Source organism: Halichoerus grypus, chromosome 7, assembly GCF_964656455.1.
Source record: "Halichoerus grypus chromosome 7, mHalGry1.hap1.1, whole genome shotgun sequence".
NCBI classification, from domain to species: Eukaryota; Metazoa; Chordata; class Mammalia; order Carnivora; family Phocidae; genus Halichoerus; species Halichoerus grypus.
This window is the reverse complement of record NC_135718.1, coordinates 143,965,236-143,983,691: the sequence shown is the minus strand read 5'-3', so window position 1 is coordinate 143,983,691 and position 18,456 is coordinate 143,965,236. Positions and strand designations below refer to the sequence as shown.

Here is an 18,456-nt window from a genome sequence, read left to right as displayed (position 1 = left end):
AATTAGTTATTAAAATTAACGCTTCTATTTCTCTGTTTTAGGGAGCAACATCACATCATTTAGGGCAGAATTTTTCCAAAATGTTTGAAATTATTTTTGAAGATCCCAAGACGCCAGGAGAGAAGCAATTTGCCTATCAAAACTCCTGGGGTCTGACAACTCGAACTATTGGTGTTATGACCATGGTTCATGGAGACAACATGGGCTTAGTATTACCACCCCGTGTAGCTTCTGTTCAGGTAAGGAAACTATTTCTGTTCATGAGTCTTTCTATAAAATACAGTCTGGACCTTAGTATTGTGTAACTGTGTGTATCATTTCTGTTTTTTGGTCTTTTAATTTTTAGCTGCTTTTATACAAAACTTTTTTAGAAATCATTTTTTGAAATGATTCATAATAAGTTTAATGAGATATAGTAGGTCAAATGAAAATGCATTTAGCCTAGACAAGTAATGTGCAGCTGGTTGGTAGACATACCATAGAGATTAGAAATCACACAAGTTGATCTGTGTTAAAATTTATAGTCCCCAGTAGGTTTTGATTCCTGGGTATCATGCAGCAACATGACCACATTACTTTGTATGCTGTTTCCTTGTATAAATTTGTGCTATTGTGCTGGTTCTAGGTGATGGTTATTCCTTGTGGCATTACCAATGCGCTTTCTGAAGAAGACAGAGAGGCTCTGATTGCAAAATGCAATGATTATCGAAGGCGGTTACTCAGTGTTAATATTCGAGTTAGAGTTGATTTGAGAGAGAACTATTCTCCAGGTTGGAAATTCAATCACTGGGAGCTCAAGGTAAATTCTTCAGTTGCATCTTTTACTTCCATACTCCCAATTTGGATTTAGATTTTCTTAACATATGCTTCTATAAAATGTAAGGCTTTCTGATTACTTTTCTCTATTTGGATAGTTGTGAATTTTTTTCTTCTTCACTTGAATTGCACTTAATTTTCACACAGTCCGGATCTTTGTAATAGTGATAAAGTTTATATATTTGCTAAATTTAAAATCTTTTTTGTGGAAGCTTATTTTTATTATGTTAGAATTAAAATGATCTTGAAGACCTTGTATATGATTAATAATCCTCATAGGGTTGTTATACCAAAATGTTTATACCAGGAATTCACATAATAAGTAAGCTACTTAAACAGTAAGACTATCAGAATACTGGTGCATGGTTACCACCTACCTGTCATGGTTAACAGCTGATCAGGAAAACATCAGAAAGTAATACCATATTTGATTTTCCACACCGCATTGTTTCACACCCATTTGTTGATTTTTATTTTGTATATTAAAGGCTAAATTCTGATTTAATATTTTTGTTTTTTAAAATATTTTATTTATTTATTTGACCGAGAGACACAGCGAGAGAGGGAACACAAGCAGGGGGAGGGGGAGAGGGAGAAGCAGGCCTCCCGCCGAGCAGGGAGCCCGATGTGGGGCTCGATCCCAGGACCCCGGGATCATGACCTGAGCCAAAGGCAGACGCTTCACGACTAAGCCACCCAGGCGCCCCCTGATTTAATGTTTTTAATATAAATTTCATTTATTGCACATTGTCATTAGTAGATGATCTTTATTTTTAATTCCATTTTTCAAACTTCTGGAATTTATTTTTTTTTTATATGCTTTACCAAGGAAATCTTACTAGATTAGCAGAATTTCTAAACTCACATTACAGGAAATAGATGAGAAGATGTAGTGATATTACAGCTCCAAGCTGATTCCAAGTATGGAAGCTCAACAGAATTGGGATTATTCAGTATGAACACATAACAGGGTTCCCAAAGTTGCTGGTATTTATACCTCTGTTTCTTTTAATTGGCCCCTAAGGTAAATCTTTCATGATTTTGTTTCCCTTCTGTATAATACACTTTTTCCTTTACTTACTCTCCTACCTTTAATGAAGACTTTAAAGATGTGTTTCCTCACATAATTTCCCTTTAATTGCAGTGTTTTTTGCTTACTTAGAAATAGCAGTTGTGTGATTCCAGCAGCAGCTTGTCTGAGCCCATGTGCCCTTGCCTGAGGTTCCAGATGTTAAAGGAGAAACATACTCTTTGCTACTGGCTGGAGTGAAAGGAGAGCAAAAGGCATCCATATTCACTTCTCCTTCTGTCATCTCTTCCATCTCACTTCTCCCTCTAGGACTGACTTGACTTTGTCCTTGTCACTCTTCTTTTTAGTAGCCTGACGAGCCTATACTGTGAAGGAGGTACTGAGTGTGAGTAGGCTCTGCTACAACTTCTTGTCCACAGTTGTCAGGAAAGAAAACAGAACACCTAAATTCTAAACTTGATGCCCAAGATTAAAGAACAGTGAGAGGGGCACTAGTGAAAAGTACTCATGGCACTTCTTAATGCCATTTTATCTCCATTTAGTCCAAGAATTCCTGAGAAAAAGTATTTTAGAAGATCTAGATTCGTATTCATTTGGTAGTTTAACTTTGTACAACGAGGCAGCTCGGGGGTGGGGTGGGATGTGTACGTATTGGGAGACTCGGTTTCGTAACTGGGGTATATGGTGTCGTTATCAGACCAGAACCCAGGGACTCCACAACTTCTTTATACCTCTTCCTGAATTGTGAAAGTAGAAAGGGGAAAATAATATGAGTGAATTAACTACTTTTCTTTTTACTGTGTTGGATGACTAAAGAGAATTGCTACTGAAAAGAAAAATAAGCAAACAAAAAATCCTTTATGAGTAAATTCATAACTTTTTACTTAGAAAAAAATGAGCAACAGAATATATGCCCCCTCTGTGATCTGGCCTCAGATGATCTTTCCGGCCATTGCCACCCACTCCCCTGTGTGAGTGCCCTCCTTATCCCACATGGGCTCTGTCACTCTGTGCCAGGTTATTCTCACACCAAGATGCCCTCTCGCCCGACTCAGGCTTTGATGCCCTGCTCTGAGCTGCCATAGCTCTCCTCGCCCAGTACAGGACCCAGTCCTGTTGCTGTTAGTTGTCATGTCATTTTAGTTTTCCTTTACTCAGGAGTAGTTTCTTAGCCTTTCTTTGTTGTTCATGACACGGGCATTTTTGTAGGTATAGGTCAGTTATTTTATAGAATGTTCTTCAGTTTTGATGAAATTACTCATTAATTTTTGCCTTCTCTAGTAACTTTCCTTCTCTCTCTTCCAGCTGTGAGGATAGTCTCCCACTTCTGATTTTCTGTACTGATTATTTGTATTTACCTGGCAAAACGTGAAGCTCCTTGAGGACAGGATCTGTTTCTTCTTAGTCCTTTTGTAAATCTCATTGCATTAACACTGTTACACATGCATACATTAGGTGAATAAAGGAAAACAAAATAATGATGTAATATTTAGTGTACAGTAATTTGTTCTCTGGTATTCATTATTTTAGAAGATAAGTCTTCTCTAAAGATAAATCTTTTTTTAGAATAACAGTTAAAAATTTTCCTTTGATTTTTATTTGGGGGACTGCCATCAGCTAAACTGTATATTGTAGAGGCTCCTAACTTAAATTTGAAAACCCCAAATTAGTTTTAGAGGATCATTTGCTCAAAAAAACAAAAGTTTAAAAAAATCTACTGTTAGGTAAGGTTCTAGATCCTAAAAATAAGGTCTCTCTGGGCCTTAATTCCCCTCCTGGAGCATCCATAAGGGTTGAACATTCACAGGCTTAAATTTGGATATAGTCCTTAAGCTCCCTTGTAAAATCCAAACAGAATAGGGGAGTGGTTCCCAGAGTGCAGTCCCAGCATCACTTGAGAACTTGTTAGAAATATGAATCTTTAGGCCCCATTCCTGGACCTACTGTAATAAGAGATTCAGGGGGTAGAGCCCAACAATCTGTGCTTTAACAAGCCCTTCACTCTGCACGCTAGAGTATCCAGAGCTAAGACTTAACCACACTGTTGTGCCGAGAATGAGTCACAGATGTGCCAAGGTGTACTGATGAGTGAATTGGGGCGGCCTTAATTTCAAGAAGCCCTCTCTGTTTACCACCTCGTGTGCCCCTACAAATGCAACTTTCTGTGCATGTCTTATGGGAGGAGAGGTAGGAATATTGATCTAGATAGCACTGCCTTCATGTTTCTCCATTAAACACAACTCTTAGCTCAAAACTGCTTGGGCAGTACATTTTTTTCTTAGGTTTATACGTTCTTATTGGAATAGATTTCTATAGTATCTCAGGAATATTGCCTGCTGTTTTTATTGTTTGCTTATGCCTTTGATTTTTTGGGTTTTTATGATTTGTAGTGGATAAAGCCATGAAATATTCTGTATCTTCAAGTGGAGACAGGCATGCATCATTTTAACTGCCTTCTTTGTTTTCTAGGGAGTTCCCATCAGACTTGAAGTTGGGCCACGTGATATGAAGAGCTGCCAGTTTGTAGCTGTCAGACGAGATACTGGAGAAAAGCTGACAGTTGCTGATAATGAGGCTGAGACTAAACTTCATGCTCTTTTGGAAGACATCCATGTGAACCTTTTTACAAGGTTAGTTCCTTAGGATTGCTTTTGCCTCTGATCTTGAAACCCTATTCAGTTTTGAGAGCTGTACTGAGGAGTTTTTTGAGTACCCCAGCTGGAAGTCATCTTTCCCTCTGCGCTCCCATAGTTCTTAATTTGTCTCTCTCTTTTTGTGTTTTTGACCTGTATCATGATGATTTTTCCAAGGGTTTTTCTGCCTCCTACTAGGTTTGCTGTGCTGGCCTGTCTGTCCCATGGACTAATTCAGTTTGACTTTAAATCCAGGCTTTTATAACATGTAAATTTGAGGGATTAAGGCATTGATTCTCACCTGCTGGATACACGTTAGTAGCACCTAGGACGCTTTAAAAAAAATAGCAGTGCCTAGACCCCCTCCCCAGAGATGTTAATTTAGCTGGTCTAGAGTGAATGTGGCAGCTGTAGTATTAAAAGCTCCCCATGTGATTATGACGTGTAGCCAAGGCAAAGAACCTTTTGACTGGGATTGGAGGTCTGGGGTGAAAGGAAGCTTCAGGGCTGCACTGGCCTGTGGAGAGGGTTCTTCTAGAATCAGAGATCTCAGAGCAGAGGCACTAGAAGATCGGTGCATATATGTGGCACTTTATTTTCTTTCCTACCCACCTGAGACAGAGGAAGGCCCACTGCCACTTGGGATAGGGGCTTAGTTTGGGGGAAGGTAGTGCCTGCATCTTATTTATTCATGTCTTCTAATACCTTGTGCCTAACTCATATTAGGCCTCAATAAATCATGCATTTAAGGAATGAACTAATTTTAGCCTTGGCATTGGTGCTTACGTGTTTTTGGGCAAGTGATTTCACTTCTTTTGGCTTGCTTGCCCTAAAATGAGAATGATAATGAGTCACTTGACTTTAAGGATTTACTTAGCCTACTAATGAATAGTGCATTTGAAGTCCATCTGAACTGAGAACAGGTCATATTGTCAAGAGGTAAAAGATTAGAAAGCTGCCTGTCCTTACTGCTTCCATTTCGTGCTTTTAGTACACTGGTTCTTTTCTAGGGGTTTCTCTTCAGAGTCACCTGGGAGGTTTGGGAACAGAAACATACCTGAGCCTCACACCTGGAGTTTCTGATCATTGGTCTTAAGATCGGTTCTGGTTATCTGTAGCGTAAAAATGTTCTGTGTGTGATTCAGATGCATACTCCTGATTGGAAAGCCACTGCTTTCATGGCTAAAAAGCAGTTTTATCTTTGACATTTTTATTCAGCAAATTTGTTAATGTAGGTTTCATAAAGGTGCATTTTTGCCCCACCCTACGGCTTAAGCCTTATATATTTTTTCTGGATCTCATTGGCTATAACTTATTCAAATGGGTCTGTCCTACTATGGAAAAGTCAGAAGGGGGCGCCTGGGTGGCTCAGTCGTTAAGCGTCTGCCTTCAGCTCAGGTCATGATCCCGGGGTCCTGGGATCAAGCCCCGCATTGGGCTCCCTGCTCCGTGGGAAGCCTGCTTCTCCCTCTTCCACTCCCCCTGCTTGTGTTCCCTCTCTCTCGTTGTCTCGGTCTCTGTCAAATAAATAAATAAAATCTTAAAAAAAAAGTCAGAAGGAGGGGATTTGGTGGAGAGCTAGCAGTTACTGGCATAGAATTCACATGGTCTTAGTCCTGAGATTCAGGAAATAAAAATATGCCTTCTCTTTTTTGGTCACCACCCACGAATCATCCTCATGTAATGTGTGACTGAATGTAAAAGAGAATAATACTTATTTCCATTTCTAAAACCTGAAGTTCTTACAAAGTAATTATATAGTATATGAAAATAGCTCGAATAATGTGTATTTATGGTTTTTCCTTTTTTAAAACATTTTCATGCCTTTGTGTTTGATTCTCACAATCCCGTACGATAGTTAGACTTACTTGAGTTTTTTTCCAATTTTGTAGAAAGGAAAACTAAGACCAAAGAGGTTTTAAAAATAACGCAGACTCTCATAGATGGTAAGTGGTATAGCCAGGGATAGAATGTTGGTCAGGAAAGATTTAATGGCAATAACAAAAGTAATTATTGCCTGTTGTGTGCTTGGCAAATTCTCCTTTCATCTAGTGTTAATAGTAATGCAGTGATGAGTTAACTGAGATTTACTGCTAGCAACAAAGTTGAGATTCAAATTGAGATGTTCTCACTTCCAGGTTATTCCTCTTTTGTTAAATTATGCTTATTTTTTTTTAAAAAAACTTGGTTGTATTGGTAAGAAAAAATATGTATTCTTTTGCAATTATATTTTGATAGGGCTTCTGAAGACCTTAAGACTCATATGGTTGTGGCTAATACAATGGAAGACTTTCAGAAGATGCTAGATTCTGGGAAGGTAAGAGACTTCTGAAAAGTTTTGAATATAAAAATATTTCAGCTATGGTATTTTAAGACTCACTGAATTCATGCATGATATTAATCCCTTTTTCAGGGCCAGTCACATGCTAGGATTATATATTACTCCACATTCTGTCCTCTCTTTTCCTTTGGCTTTCCTAAAGCATTACAGCATTATATCATTTTTGGATAACACTGTGAACTGATTATGTAAAAGCTTTTTCTCATGCTTGAAATGCTGGCTAAACAACATTCATTCTGTACGACCCCTAATGTTTTAATTACTGAAATTTTTCATTTTGTTGTTCAGCTTGAATTAGGTTCTTGAAGTAAGCATTGTTGTAATGTAATGTACATATTCCTAAAATAAGGTTAAAAGGTCCATGTCAGAAATTTCAGTTCTCTGACCGTGTGTGTGTGTGTTTTTCCCTGATCTTAATTGATTGAACTTTTCTGAATAATAAGGGGGAAAGTACTGCTCATGTTTAAGCCTGTTTTTCAGAATGAGTGGTACTTCAGGCTCCTTTAAAAGACCCAGGTATGGGCGCCTGGGTGGCTCAGTCGTTAAGCGTCTGCCTTCGGCTCAGGTCATGATCCCAGGGTCCTGGGGTCGAGCCCCGCATTGAGCCCCACATCAGGCTCCCCGCTCAGCAGGAAGCCTGCTTCTCCCTCTCCCAATCCCCCTGCTTGTGTTCCCTCTCTCGCTGTCTCTCTCTGTCAAATAAATAAATAAAAATCTTAATAAATAAATAAAAGACCCAGGTCTTTCTAATTAGGTACTTTAGTGGTTCTTTAAGATTTTATCAGTTTTATGTGTTCTGAGTATGCAGATGTTCCTAGCTGAAACTTTTAATTTTCATAGTGAAGAGGTCCTGATTTGCAAAATTACTAATTACTGGAATGAATCACTTACGAACTTCAGTATTCTAGTATTCATGCTTGGTTATACAACCAATCCTGTCTTCTCAGGTTATAAATGAGGAAACCACGGGCCAGAGTCTAAATGAATTACCCTGACCTCTACAGAGGCAAACTTGGTCCTAGAATTTAGATCTCTCTCCTGACTCATTTTAATGCACTTTCCTCTGTATCTTTTTGTTTGCTTGTTTTAATTTTAAGATTTTATTTTTAAGTAATCTCTACACCCAGCATGGGGCTCAAACTCAACCCCAAGATCAAGAGTTGCATGCTCCACACTGACTGAGCCTACAGGCACCCCTGTTTGTTTTTAATTCATGCTGACAGTATAAGGCAAAATTTTAATTGGTTAGGGTCATAACCTCTTAATATGTCTCTTATTGCATGAGCTGGGACAGTGTTAATCTCTTTGGCTTTCAGTTTACTAATCTGTAAAATGAGTATAAGGTAGATAATCTTAAAATCCCCTTCAGATCCATAATTCTTCAGTATTTAGCTTTCTATTCTTGGTTTATTACCTTTGTGATCTTCCATCTTTCTGGTTTCCATAATTTGTCACTTGACTCAGACTACGTACTTCCAATAGAAGTCTAGAGAAATGGATAGCCATCTATCCGATGCGGTGATTTTTTTTCTTTCACTGTAATTTATCTATGATTATTTTATTTTTGTTCTATTACTGAATTTTAAAATTTCATTTATTATAGAAGTATTATAGTAGTCACTGTTGCAGTACAGTCTGGTAAAGATATTTACATAAGAGTTAATAAATCAATAGAGTAACTATCAGTTAATCTGTTGCTTTCAAAGAAATGAATCTCAGCAGGTCCTAGAGTCGTATCTTTTATTCTGATATTAGGTCAGAGATTTCAACATCTGTTCTAAAGCACCAAGTAGTATATTAGCTGTATGTCCAAGGGGCACATGGGAGATTAGAGGAGACTTTGTTTTTTGTATTCGGGAGTCAGTTCCACCCCCATCTCACCCCATGTTGCGCAGCTTCGATGAGTTGACTGAGCATCAAGCAACCTTTGAGGCTGTTGTAAATAAAACTGTATTTACTAGGTGGGGAGAAGGAGAAAGGGATCTTTGGAACTTTAATGTAGGTGAAAGTTTGATTTTCTACTGTTCTTTGTTGGTAAAATGAAAAAAAAAACCATCTGATTCACAAAACTTGAGTAAATTTTTCCAAGGGGATGATCTTAATTAAATGAAAAATAAATGTTATTTATATATAATTTTTTTTTACCATTGACATATATTACTAACCTGTTGACACTATGATTATTGATATTTCTCATCATTAACATTTTCTGCTACAGATTTCAAGATACTATATATTGCAAAAAATTGTATCTTTTTGTAGCATAGATATAGAGATAATAAAAAATAAAAGTTAAAGATCTTTCTGTGGTTGAATAAACAGCCTAAAACTGTGTGTTATCCTTTCATAGTAATGAATTACATGCATAAATAGGAATTCCAGATCTTATCACCTACACTTTACTTTGAAGCTACAAAGAATTAAAACATGGGTTTTTACAAAATTGTCATTTATGAATCTAAATAACTTCAGTTGAATTTTTTCATGCTATATCATTATTTTAAGTTTCAAAAATTTATTATTTTAGGGACGCCTGGGTGGCTCAATCAGTTAAGCATCTATCTGCCTTTGGCTCAGGTCATGATCTCAGGATCCTGGGATCGAGCCCCACATCAGGCTCCCTGCTCAGCGGGCAATCTGCTTGTCCCTCTGCCCCTGCCCCTGCTCGTGCTCTGTCTCTCTCAAATAAAAATCTTTAAAAAAATTAAAAAAAAATAAAAATTATTATTTTAGAAATACTTTCTCAAGGCTCAGTAATTTTTTTCTTAGGGAAAAAGAAAATAAGGCCATTTACTGTAAAATTTGTTAAAGTTATAAAAATATAGCTGTGTGTGGGTTAAAAATAAAAGTAAAAATTTCTAAGAAACCAAATTTAAATTTATTACCCGAAGACATTCTTTGTAATTAAGTCTTAATATTTTTATCATTTCACAGTGACCGTGGTTAAAGTTTTCCTCCCATTCTGTCTTTTATAATGAATTTTAAATAATACTTTTATGAATGTACATTCTTTCCATGCTTTCTGTTTGTATAAAGGCTAATGATTTACCAAGTTTCAATACAGGGGGGTAACTTTGGGTTATTTTGGCTCTTGTATCTTTAAGTTTATTTTTGCTTCAGTTTTCTTGCACATTTCTATTAAAATTTTTCAAGATACTTATTACTACCATCCCTTCCACCTTCTCTCATCCACTCACTCCCACCCTCCAGGATTTTCCTAGTAGTTTATCACTTCTTTATTGTCTTAAGGCAGATTATCAAAATAACAGTTGATCAGTGTTGGGAATTTGGCTAACACATTTTACTGAATGAACATAAGAGACAGATAACTAACACTTCCTCACCTTGGAAGAATGTTCACCTGATCAATTACTTGTTCTTTTTGTAATTTCCTGATGTCAATGTACTTGTACTTTACTTCCTAAAGAAGCCTTTTGAAGTATATTTAACCAAATTCTGAGTGCCTTAGGGTTTGCAGGAGCTCTCAGTTGGAGTATGGAATGTGTGGCTGGAAGTGGTTGATCAGAAATTGATGAGGAAGCTGGATAGCTTCTTAGCTGTTCTTAAACTAGCATTTCTAATGCGTGGGAGGGATTGTCCACACCTTTGATCTCCCCATTGCTAACCTTGATCTCCAGGAATTTTCGGTAGGACTGTTACATAATTGTTATTGCATAGAAACCTCATTTTGAAGTAGACATGATATGAAAGTTTAGGATTTACGACTGAAAGAAATATTAATTCTTGTCTAGTCCAACACACATTTTACAAAAGAAAACTCAGAGCTAGGGATTTTCAAAACAGGCAGTGAATTTCAAAATTAGGGTAAAATCCCAGCTATCTTGATTTTGCCCATTATTGTATATGGTCTATGAAAGAAAATTTGAGAAGTTGTTTTTTCTAATACAAAATGATTTTTTACTTTCAAATACCTTGTGGACTTTAAAACGATTCACTTATCTATAACAGTGTGGCATAAAGTGAGGTTGACCTGATTGTTAATGGTTATTGTTAACAACAGTGTAAAAATCAGCTTACTATTTGTCATCTCCTCTGTCCTTCTCATAACCGTTTACCTGGGCAGAGCAGGTGGTAGTCGGATCTGAAATGAGGGAGGTACGGCTGGAGTCTGGACTCAGGGCTACTCGTCCTTCCTTTCTCGACTGGCACTGTGTCGTAGCTAGTTTATTTGGACATTGACGTGTACTACAAAGATGTTTTATGTATGTGGGTTTCGGATCGAGGGGAAAAACATTTTCTCATCTCTGGCACTTCTGAACAGTGTTCCTTGCAGATTTGCAAAGGTACCAGGGCCTGAAAAAGGCTGGGAGACCTGTCCTTTTTGCTTGTCAGTTTAATAGGCCATTCAGGTGTTCCTTTGACAGAACAGGAGTTATAAATACTGTTTTTCCTTTTCTGTTAGATTGCTCAGATTCCATTCTGTGGGGAAATTGACTGCGAAGACTGGATCAAAAAGACCACTGCTAGGTAAATACGGTTAACAGAACTTGTGACAGTAATAAAGAATGGGAATATACAGCATAAGTAAATGGAATTCTTCCTTGTTTTTAACTGCAGGGATCAAGATCTTGAGCCCGGTGCTCCATCCATGGGAGCTAAAAGCCTTTGCGTCCCCTTCAAACCCCTCTGTGAGCTGCAGCCCGGAGCCAGATGCGTCTGCGGCAGGAACGCCGCCAAGTACTATACCTTGTTTGGCCGCAGTTACTAAGGGATAAAACAAAACTGCTATCTCCAACCCTCCCCACTTTTTAAAAAATTGATATTAATATCTTCCCAGATATAGACAGTTTTATGATTTTTTAAAATAAAAGTTCTAATAGGTTACATGAGGCACAAACACCTTATTCTTATGTCTAAATTAACAGTGGGTAAGAAGACTTTTCTGTAAACAGCCCCAGTAATAAACACCATGAACTGATACTGTCTTATGTATTCATTTGTTTCTGAGATACCTGAAGCATGTGCTACGGGCCATTCTTACAGAGAGCTGGAGAGAACTGGACCCTTAGGTAACTGCTCTTGGTCTGAGCGTCCCTCACAGTTCAGACCGCGAACGAGCAATTATCCCGTTTCCTGTATGTTGAGGTACTTCCCTTCCTTAACTCCCTCTGCCAAATCTAAAATTGTCCTAAATCTTTCTGTTTAAAAAAACAAAACAAAGCCACAAATAGACAAAAAACCAAAACAAGCCCCAACTTTCCCTTGAGCTTCTCTCTCCCTCTCATTACTACTAGTTACTGTGGGGTCTTCAAAAAAAAAAAAAGTCATGATTTCTGAAGGAGCGAGCAACCACCCCTCACTTCCACTTCTTTTCTTTTTTTCATTTTTCTGCCCCCGTCCCACCTGTGCCCCCACACTACCGCCATTTCCCTCAGATACTCCTGCCTTCTGACCAAAGCTAACTTCTCAGTGTCTTGTCTTACCGTACCACTCTGCTCATTTCTGCTGCTATAGAACATTTCTCTCTTCACTAAAATTACTCCTATGACTTGCCCTCCCACTCTCTGGTTCTTTCTCTTAGTAACAGGTCTTTCACCGGTGTTCTTCCTCAGCCTGCTCCCTAAACATCCCTAGGCCACGCTTCCTTCCGTACTTGGTGCTCTCCTCGTCTGATCCCCTGGTTTCAGAGAACACGAATATTTTCACCTCTAGACCTCCATTCCAGCTGCATACTCAGGTCTCTCGAGCTTTCCGTCAGAGTTTCAGGTCCTCTGTCCCCAAGCCCCCACTTCACTGCCCACTCCCAGACCTGTTCTTCCTACAGTATTTCCTGCCTGAAGGATTAGCATGAGCTAAATCTACCGGTAACGTAAACCAGAACCCGAGAGCCATGCTAGTCAGCCCTCCAGCGCACGGTCTGTTGTCTTCATTTCCCAGCACGACATCCCGACATCCTGCCCTTATGCTGACGTGTCCCGGGTTTCCCTTTCACAGATGCTTTGACTGCCTCTGACTGTCATGGCCTCCAGAGTTTCACCTCAGGCAGTCCCCACATTTCCATAGGGGTTTTTTCCTTAATGTACAATGTATTAAGATGTTCATCTTCCCCATAAAATCTTTTCATGGCTCACCATCGCTAGCAGGGGAAAATGTGAACACTTTAGCCTAGTCTGGCTCAGCCTACCTGTCCAGTCTCCTCTTCAACCAATCCAGCAAAGTCCTTTGCACCCTAACCATTTGAGGTTTCTTACAAAATTTCCCATGAGCCATTTCCCATCTCTGTCCCTTTGCCTGGAATGCCCTTTACTCATATCTAGTCTACTGGCTAAATCTCTGTATTTGGGGCTGTGTCCTAACATGCTTTCCCACTTGGTAGTGATAAATACATACCAATAAGGGACAAAGCTTCAAAAAGGACTTGAATTTTGAGTCATGCTTTGAAGGATAAGTGGAATTTTAATAAATAGAAAAGGAAGGACATTCCAGGCAGAGGGAATAGCATATGCAAAACCATGAAAGTATATGCTGTGTGTGAGAACATAGCAAAACTGTTAAATTGGTAGGAAATTGTCAAAGCAGATTAAATACAACATGCCATCAAGACTGACGTTTTGAGTATATATATTCATATACCTAATTTAAAGAGATAAATACATGAGCCACATTTCTGTACCCAATTTCTTATTGAACTGTGGCAGTTCAGAATGCTTTATCTTGTCTTTCTACCCTTAGTAGCTGTGTAAAGTGCCTATTCAGTTGTAAAATGGAGAGAAGTCTAATACCTATATTGTAGTTACTCTCCCTTATAAAGTACTTAGAACAATGCCTGACACATACTAAATAAATAATACCTAATGTTGTTATGACCGTGCAGAGTCAACTGTAAGTTGCTCCTAATTTGTAGCTTTAATTAACAATACTTACTTTGGCTTCTATTTTTTTTTTTTTCTGCAAGCATAAATGCTCTAAAGGACAAGGTTTTTTTAGTGGGTCCATGACAAAAGGTTGAAAAGTAGATCAGAGACTAATAACCACATTTTGTCCCATAGCCCCTGGCCATTTTGGAGGAGGTGGCAATCATTGGTGCAAAGACAAATCCCCAGGCTATTTTTCGAAGTTTGTAGAACTAATTACAGAAAAGCTTGAAGTTTGCCGCTTTCAAGGTATTCATTATTTTTTTTTTAAGGTTATGTAATTCCTTTTTTTTTTAATTTTTATTTATTTTTATTATGTTGTTAGCCACCATACAGTACATCATTAGTTTTCGATATAGTGTTCAGTGATTCATTAGTTGCGTGTAACACCCAGTGCTTATTACAACACGTGTCCTCCTTAATACCCGTCACCTGGCTACCCCATCCCCCCACCCCTCTCCCCTCTGAAACCCTCAGTTTCCCCGAGTCCATAGTCTCTCATGGTTTGTCTCCCTTTCTGATTTCTCCCCCTTCAGTTTTCCCTCCCTTCCCCTAATGTCCTCCGTGCTATTCCTTATGTTCCACATGTGAGTGAAACCGTATAATTGTCTTTCTCTGCTTGACTTATTTCACTTGGCATAATCCCCTCCAGTTCCATCCATGTTGATGCAAATAGTGGGTATTCATCCTTTCTGATGGCTGAGTAATACTCCATTGTATGTATGCACCACATCTTCTTTATCCATTTGTCTGTTGCAGGGCATCTCGGCTCCTTCCACAGTTTGGCTATTGTGGACATTGCTGCTATGAACATTGGGGTGCATGTGCTCCTTCTTTTCACTACATCTGTATCTTTGGGGTAAATACCCAGTAGTGCAATTGCTGGGTCGTAGGGTAGCTCTATTTTTAACGTCTTGAGGAACCTCCATACTGTTTTCCAGAGTGGCTGCACCAGCCTGCATTCCCACCAACAGTGTAGGAGGGTTCCCCTTTCTCCGCATCCTCGCCAACATCTGTCATTTCCTGACTTGTTAATTTTTAAAGGTAGTCACTATTTAAAGGAACTCTCCAGTAAGTAATTATGTTAAGGAAGGAATCCTTCACCCCAAATCTGCTTGTGAAAAATTGCTTTCTTTCTTAAATTGAGGTTCAGCTAAAATACCAAAACTTTTTCAAACATCTTAAGAGTGGTGCTGCTTTTCAAGAGGGTGCATAAACCTGAATCCAAAAGAATCCAAAAGATATCCTTTAAGAAATGATCAGTATTTTACATGCAGATGACGGCCATTAACTAGATATATGACCGACAGTCACAGAAGTGATTGTGAGCCTCGTGTTTGTTGCTGCAAAAAGAAAACACACAGGTCAAGGGATATTTACTGCCGGCTCTGCTCACTGGGACTACTAGTGTGTATTACCTGTTAGCCATTTCTAGGTTCATCCGTGACTGTTTAAAATAGTTCTTAATTATGCAGGTAAATCATAGGAAGCCTTTATTAGAATCAGTAACAGCACCTCATCAGGCTGCTGCTGCAGAGGCTGTGGGGCCTGAGATCAGCACAGACCACTCCACAGAGCGAGCAGAGAGAAGGCACTTTGGCTAGAGAGTCTGCACGTAGCACCCGACTTTATGCCTGGTTGTGGCTATAAATACTAAGTCATCTGTCACAAAACTCCGGTTTCTAGGGGTTGTCAGCGTCTGAAGTCTAGGGAGACAGTTGCCGCTACCCTGTTCTTTTCAAACCTGTCTTTGGCCCTTTGCTTGTCACTTTCACTGTGTCTAGAAAATGCTAGCCATTTATTTAATAAATTAGAGTGCCTGCTCCGTGCAAAGTGCCAGAGCATCTAGTAGTGACTAAACATGATTTTTCCTCCTCTTGGCTTTATCTCCTTGATGTTGTCTATTTTAGCTGCAAAATCAAGCAGTCGAGTGGACAGGGTGGTGGAGCAATGACCCGGGCTGTGCATTGTTAGGAGGCGTAGCCTCGGGGAGGTGATCCCTGCCAACAGCAGCGTGCTGACAGCTATCCTGTGCTCGCGATCACAATAGCTGGAAAACTAAATCAACCCCATTCTGCCACACCGCCAGGCTTAAAATTACAGATACAAACACATTTCCATGGCTCAGTGTCTTTGTTCAACTTTACTGGAGGATTTAAGAGTTTGGAACGTCAGTAGTACTGAAATGATATAAAAATGTTAAAAAATAGCAACAAAAAATGTTTTATTAATTAAGTCTCGTGTAATAGGGATATTTCAAAATATATTTTAGGTATGTTACCAAAACCAAATTTTGGCACTCACTGGGCGGCTCAGTCGGTTAAGTGTTGACTCTCGGTTTTGGCACAGGTCATGATCGAGCCCCACATCGGGCCCCGTGCCCAGTGCGGAGTCTGTTTCAGATTCTTTCTCCCTACCCCTCTGCCCCACCTCGCGCTCACTCTCAAATAAATAAAATATTTTAAAAAATAACCCTTTCTTGATTCCATATCCCTTTAGCCTTAAAGTAAAGCTTTTGTCTACTTGCCAGCTCTGATTTGTCTTGTCTGTTCTCTTGAACCCACGTCATTTGCCCTCTTGCTAAGGTCACCAGTGGCCTCCACAGCGGTAAACTGAGCCATCGTTTGCACTCCTCCTTTTGCTTGCTCTCAGCATTTGCCTGGCTGACTCCCCCTCCTCTTTGAAACATGTTCTTCCTTGGCCTTCAGAATACAGCACGCTCCTATTTTCCCTTCTGTGTCTCTGGTCCTTCTCTCTCATCTCTTCGTATTTTCTTCTCTTCCCAATTTTCTCTCATTTCCTTGGTGACCTCCTGCTTGTCAGCATTCAAGTTCGTATATTCCCAGCCTATCCATCTCCCCTGAACTCCAAACTCAACACCCTACTTAGCATTTCGACCTGGCTGTCTAACAGATACGCCAAACAAGGGCATTTCCACCCCTTGCTCCCACCCTGACCCTACAGCGGCCATCTTTGTCTTACCTTCATTTCAGTTGTAACATCAGGCCCAATCTCTAATGTCACCTTGACTGTTCCCTTCATACCTCACCTCCAATTGCCCAGCAAACGCTATTGACTCTAACCTCAAAACATGTTTGGGTACACTCATGGGTGGGTGTGCGCTTGTAGAACCACCCAGGGCCCTGTGTTTGGTTGAACGCTCCACAGTTGCTATCTTGAAATTCTTTTTTTTTTTTAAATAAGATTTTATTGATTTGAGAGCAGGGAGAAGAACAGAGGGAGAGGGAGAAGCCGACTGCATGCTGAGCGCAGAGCCCGATGTGGGGCTCCGTCTCACAATCCTGAGATCATGACCTGAGCCAAAATCAAGAGTCAGAGTCTTAGCCAACTGGGCCACCCAGACGCCCTTGTCTTGCAATTCTTAATAATGAAAAAAAAAAAAATCTTTAATTGTGATGGAATGACAAAATTTATCATCCTAACCATTTTTAAGTGTATGCTTAAGTATTAAGTATATTTGCATTTTTGGGTAACCAATCAGCAGAACTTTTTCATCTTGCCAAATTGAAGCTATACTCATTAAACCATGTCCCCTTTCCCTCAGTCCCCTGCAACTACCATTCTAACTTTCTGCTTCTATAAATTTGACTACTTTAGATAAATAGCTCATGTAAGTGGAATCATACAATATTCGTCTTCTTGTGCCTGCTTATCTCATGTTGCATAGTGTCCTGTAGTAGCACGTGTCAGAATTCCCTTCCTTTTTAAGGTGGAATAATATTCCATTGTATGTACACATGTATACGTATACACATACACACACATACCACGTTTTGCTTATCCTTCCATCTGTCAGTGGACACTTGGGTTGCTTCCCCCGCTTGGCTATTGGGAATAGTGCTGCTATGAACATGGGGGTGCAAATATCTCCTTGAGACCCTGCCTTCAATTCTTTTGGATATATACTAGGAAGTAGAATTACTGGATCAGACAGCAATTCTATTTATAATTTTTCCCAGGACTGGCATACTGTTTCTCATGGTGACTACACCGTTTAAAATTTCTTAATAATTTTTCAACAAAAGGTCTTGCACTTTCATTTCGTACTGAAGCCCGTGCATTATGTGCCCGGTTTTGCCTGGAAGTTCCCTCTTCCCACCTGGTCGAAGTCACCAGTCTTTTGTTTTAAGATCATTGCAATTGACTGGTGCCTCTACTCTCATGTAATCTCAACACAGGATCCAAAGAGTCTTTTAAGATGTAAATTAGATCTTGTCATTCTGCTCTCCCCTCTCAGGACCCCGCGTGATTGTCCCCCTCCCACCATCGCCCTCTCAGACCTCATAGCCTGTTTCTCTCCCTCAGTCACTCCTCTCCAACCAGCCTGAGCAACTTAGCTGCTCCTTTAACTTCCCATGCTCACTGCTTCCTCTGCCCAGAAAGAACTTCTTTCAGGCATCTCCGGGGCTCAGTTTCTTACCTCCTTCAGATCTGTACTCAGGGACATGTCAGTCAATTCTTCCCTGACCACTTTATTTAAAATAACACCCCCACTTCTATGTCAACACTGTACCCCTCTTCTCTGCTTCATTCGTGTCCATAATTCTTATTACCATCGGACATTCAATACATTCATGAATAATTTGTTAATTCTCTCTCTCCCCCACTAGAATGTAAGCTTCATGAGGGCAGATTTTTCTTTTATTCACTGCTGTCTCCCCAGAGTCTAGGACCGTATCTGACATGTAGGAACTTAGTATTTGTTGCATGGATGGATGAGTGGGATAGTCTGAGTGCAGT

At 39.5% G+C, this 18,456-nt stretch overlaps 1 protein-coding gene across 2 annotated transcripts in view; it reads left to right on the top strand.

The window, feature by feature from the left end:
• EPRS1 (glutamyl-prolyl-tRNA synthetase 1) overlaps positions 1-11,759 on the top strand; it is a 66,522-nt gene extending 54,763 nt beyond the window's left edge. For both annotated transcript variants that reach the window (XM_036096194.2, XM_078078374.1), the window contains 6 exons: positions 42-239; positions 626-799; positions 4,316-4,476; positions 6,718-6,796; positions 11,244-11,308; positions 11,399-11,759. In XM_036096194.2, coding sequence (XP_035952087.2) covers positions 42-239; positions 626-799; positions 4,316-4,476; positions 6,718-6,796; positions 11,244-11,308; positions 11,399-11,549 — 828 coding nt within the window. In that variant the 3' untranslated portion in view covers positions 11,550-11,759. The remainder of the gene's footprint in view (positions 1-41; positions 240-625; positions 800-4,315; positions 4,477-6,717; positions 6,797-11,243; positions 11,309-11,398) is intronic.
• The last annotated feature ends 6,697 nt before the right edge of the window (positions 11,760-18,456 follow it).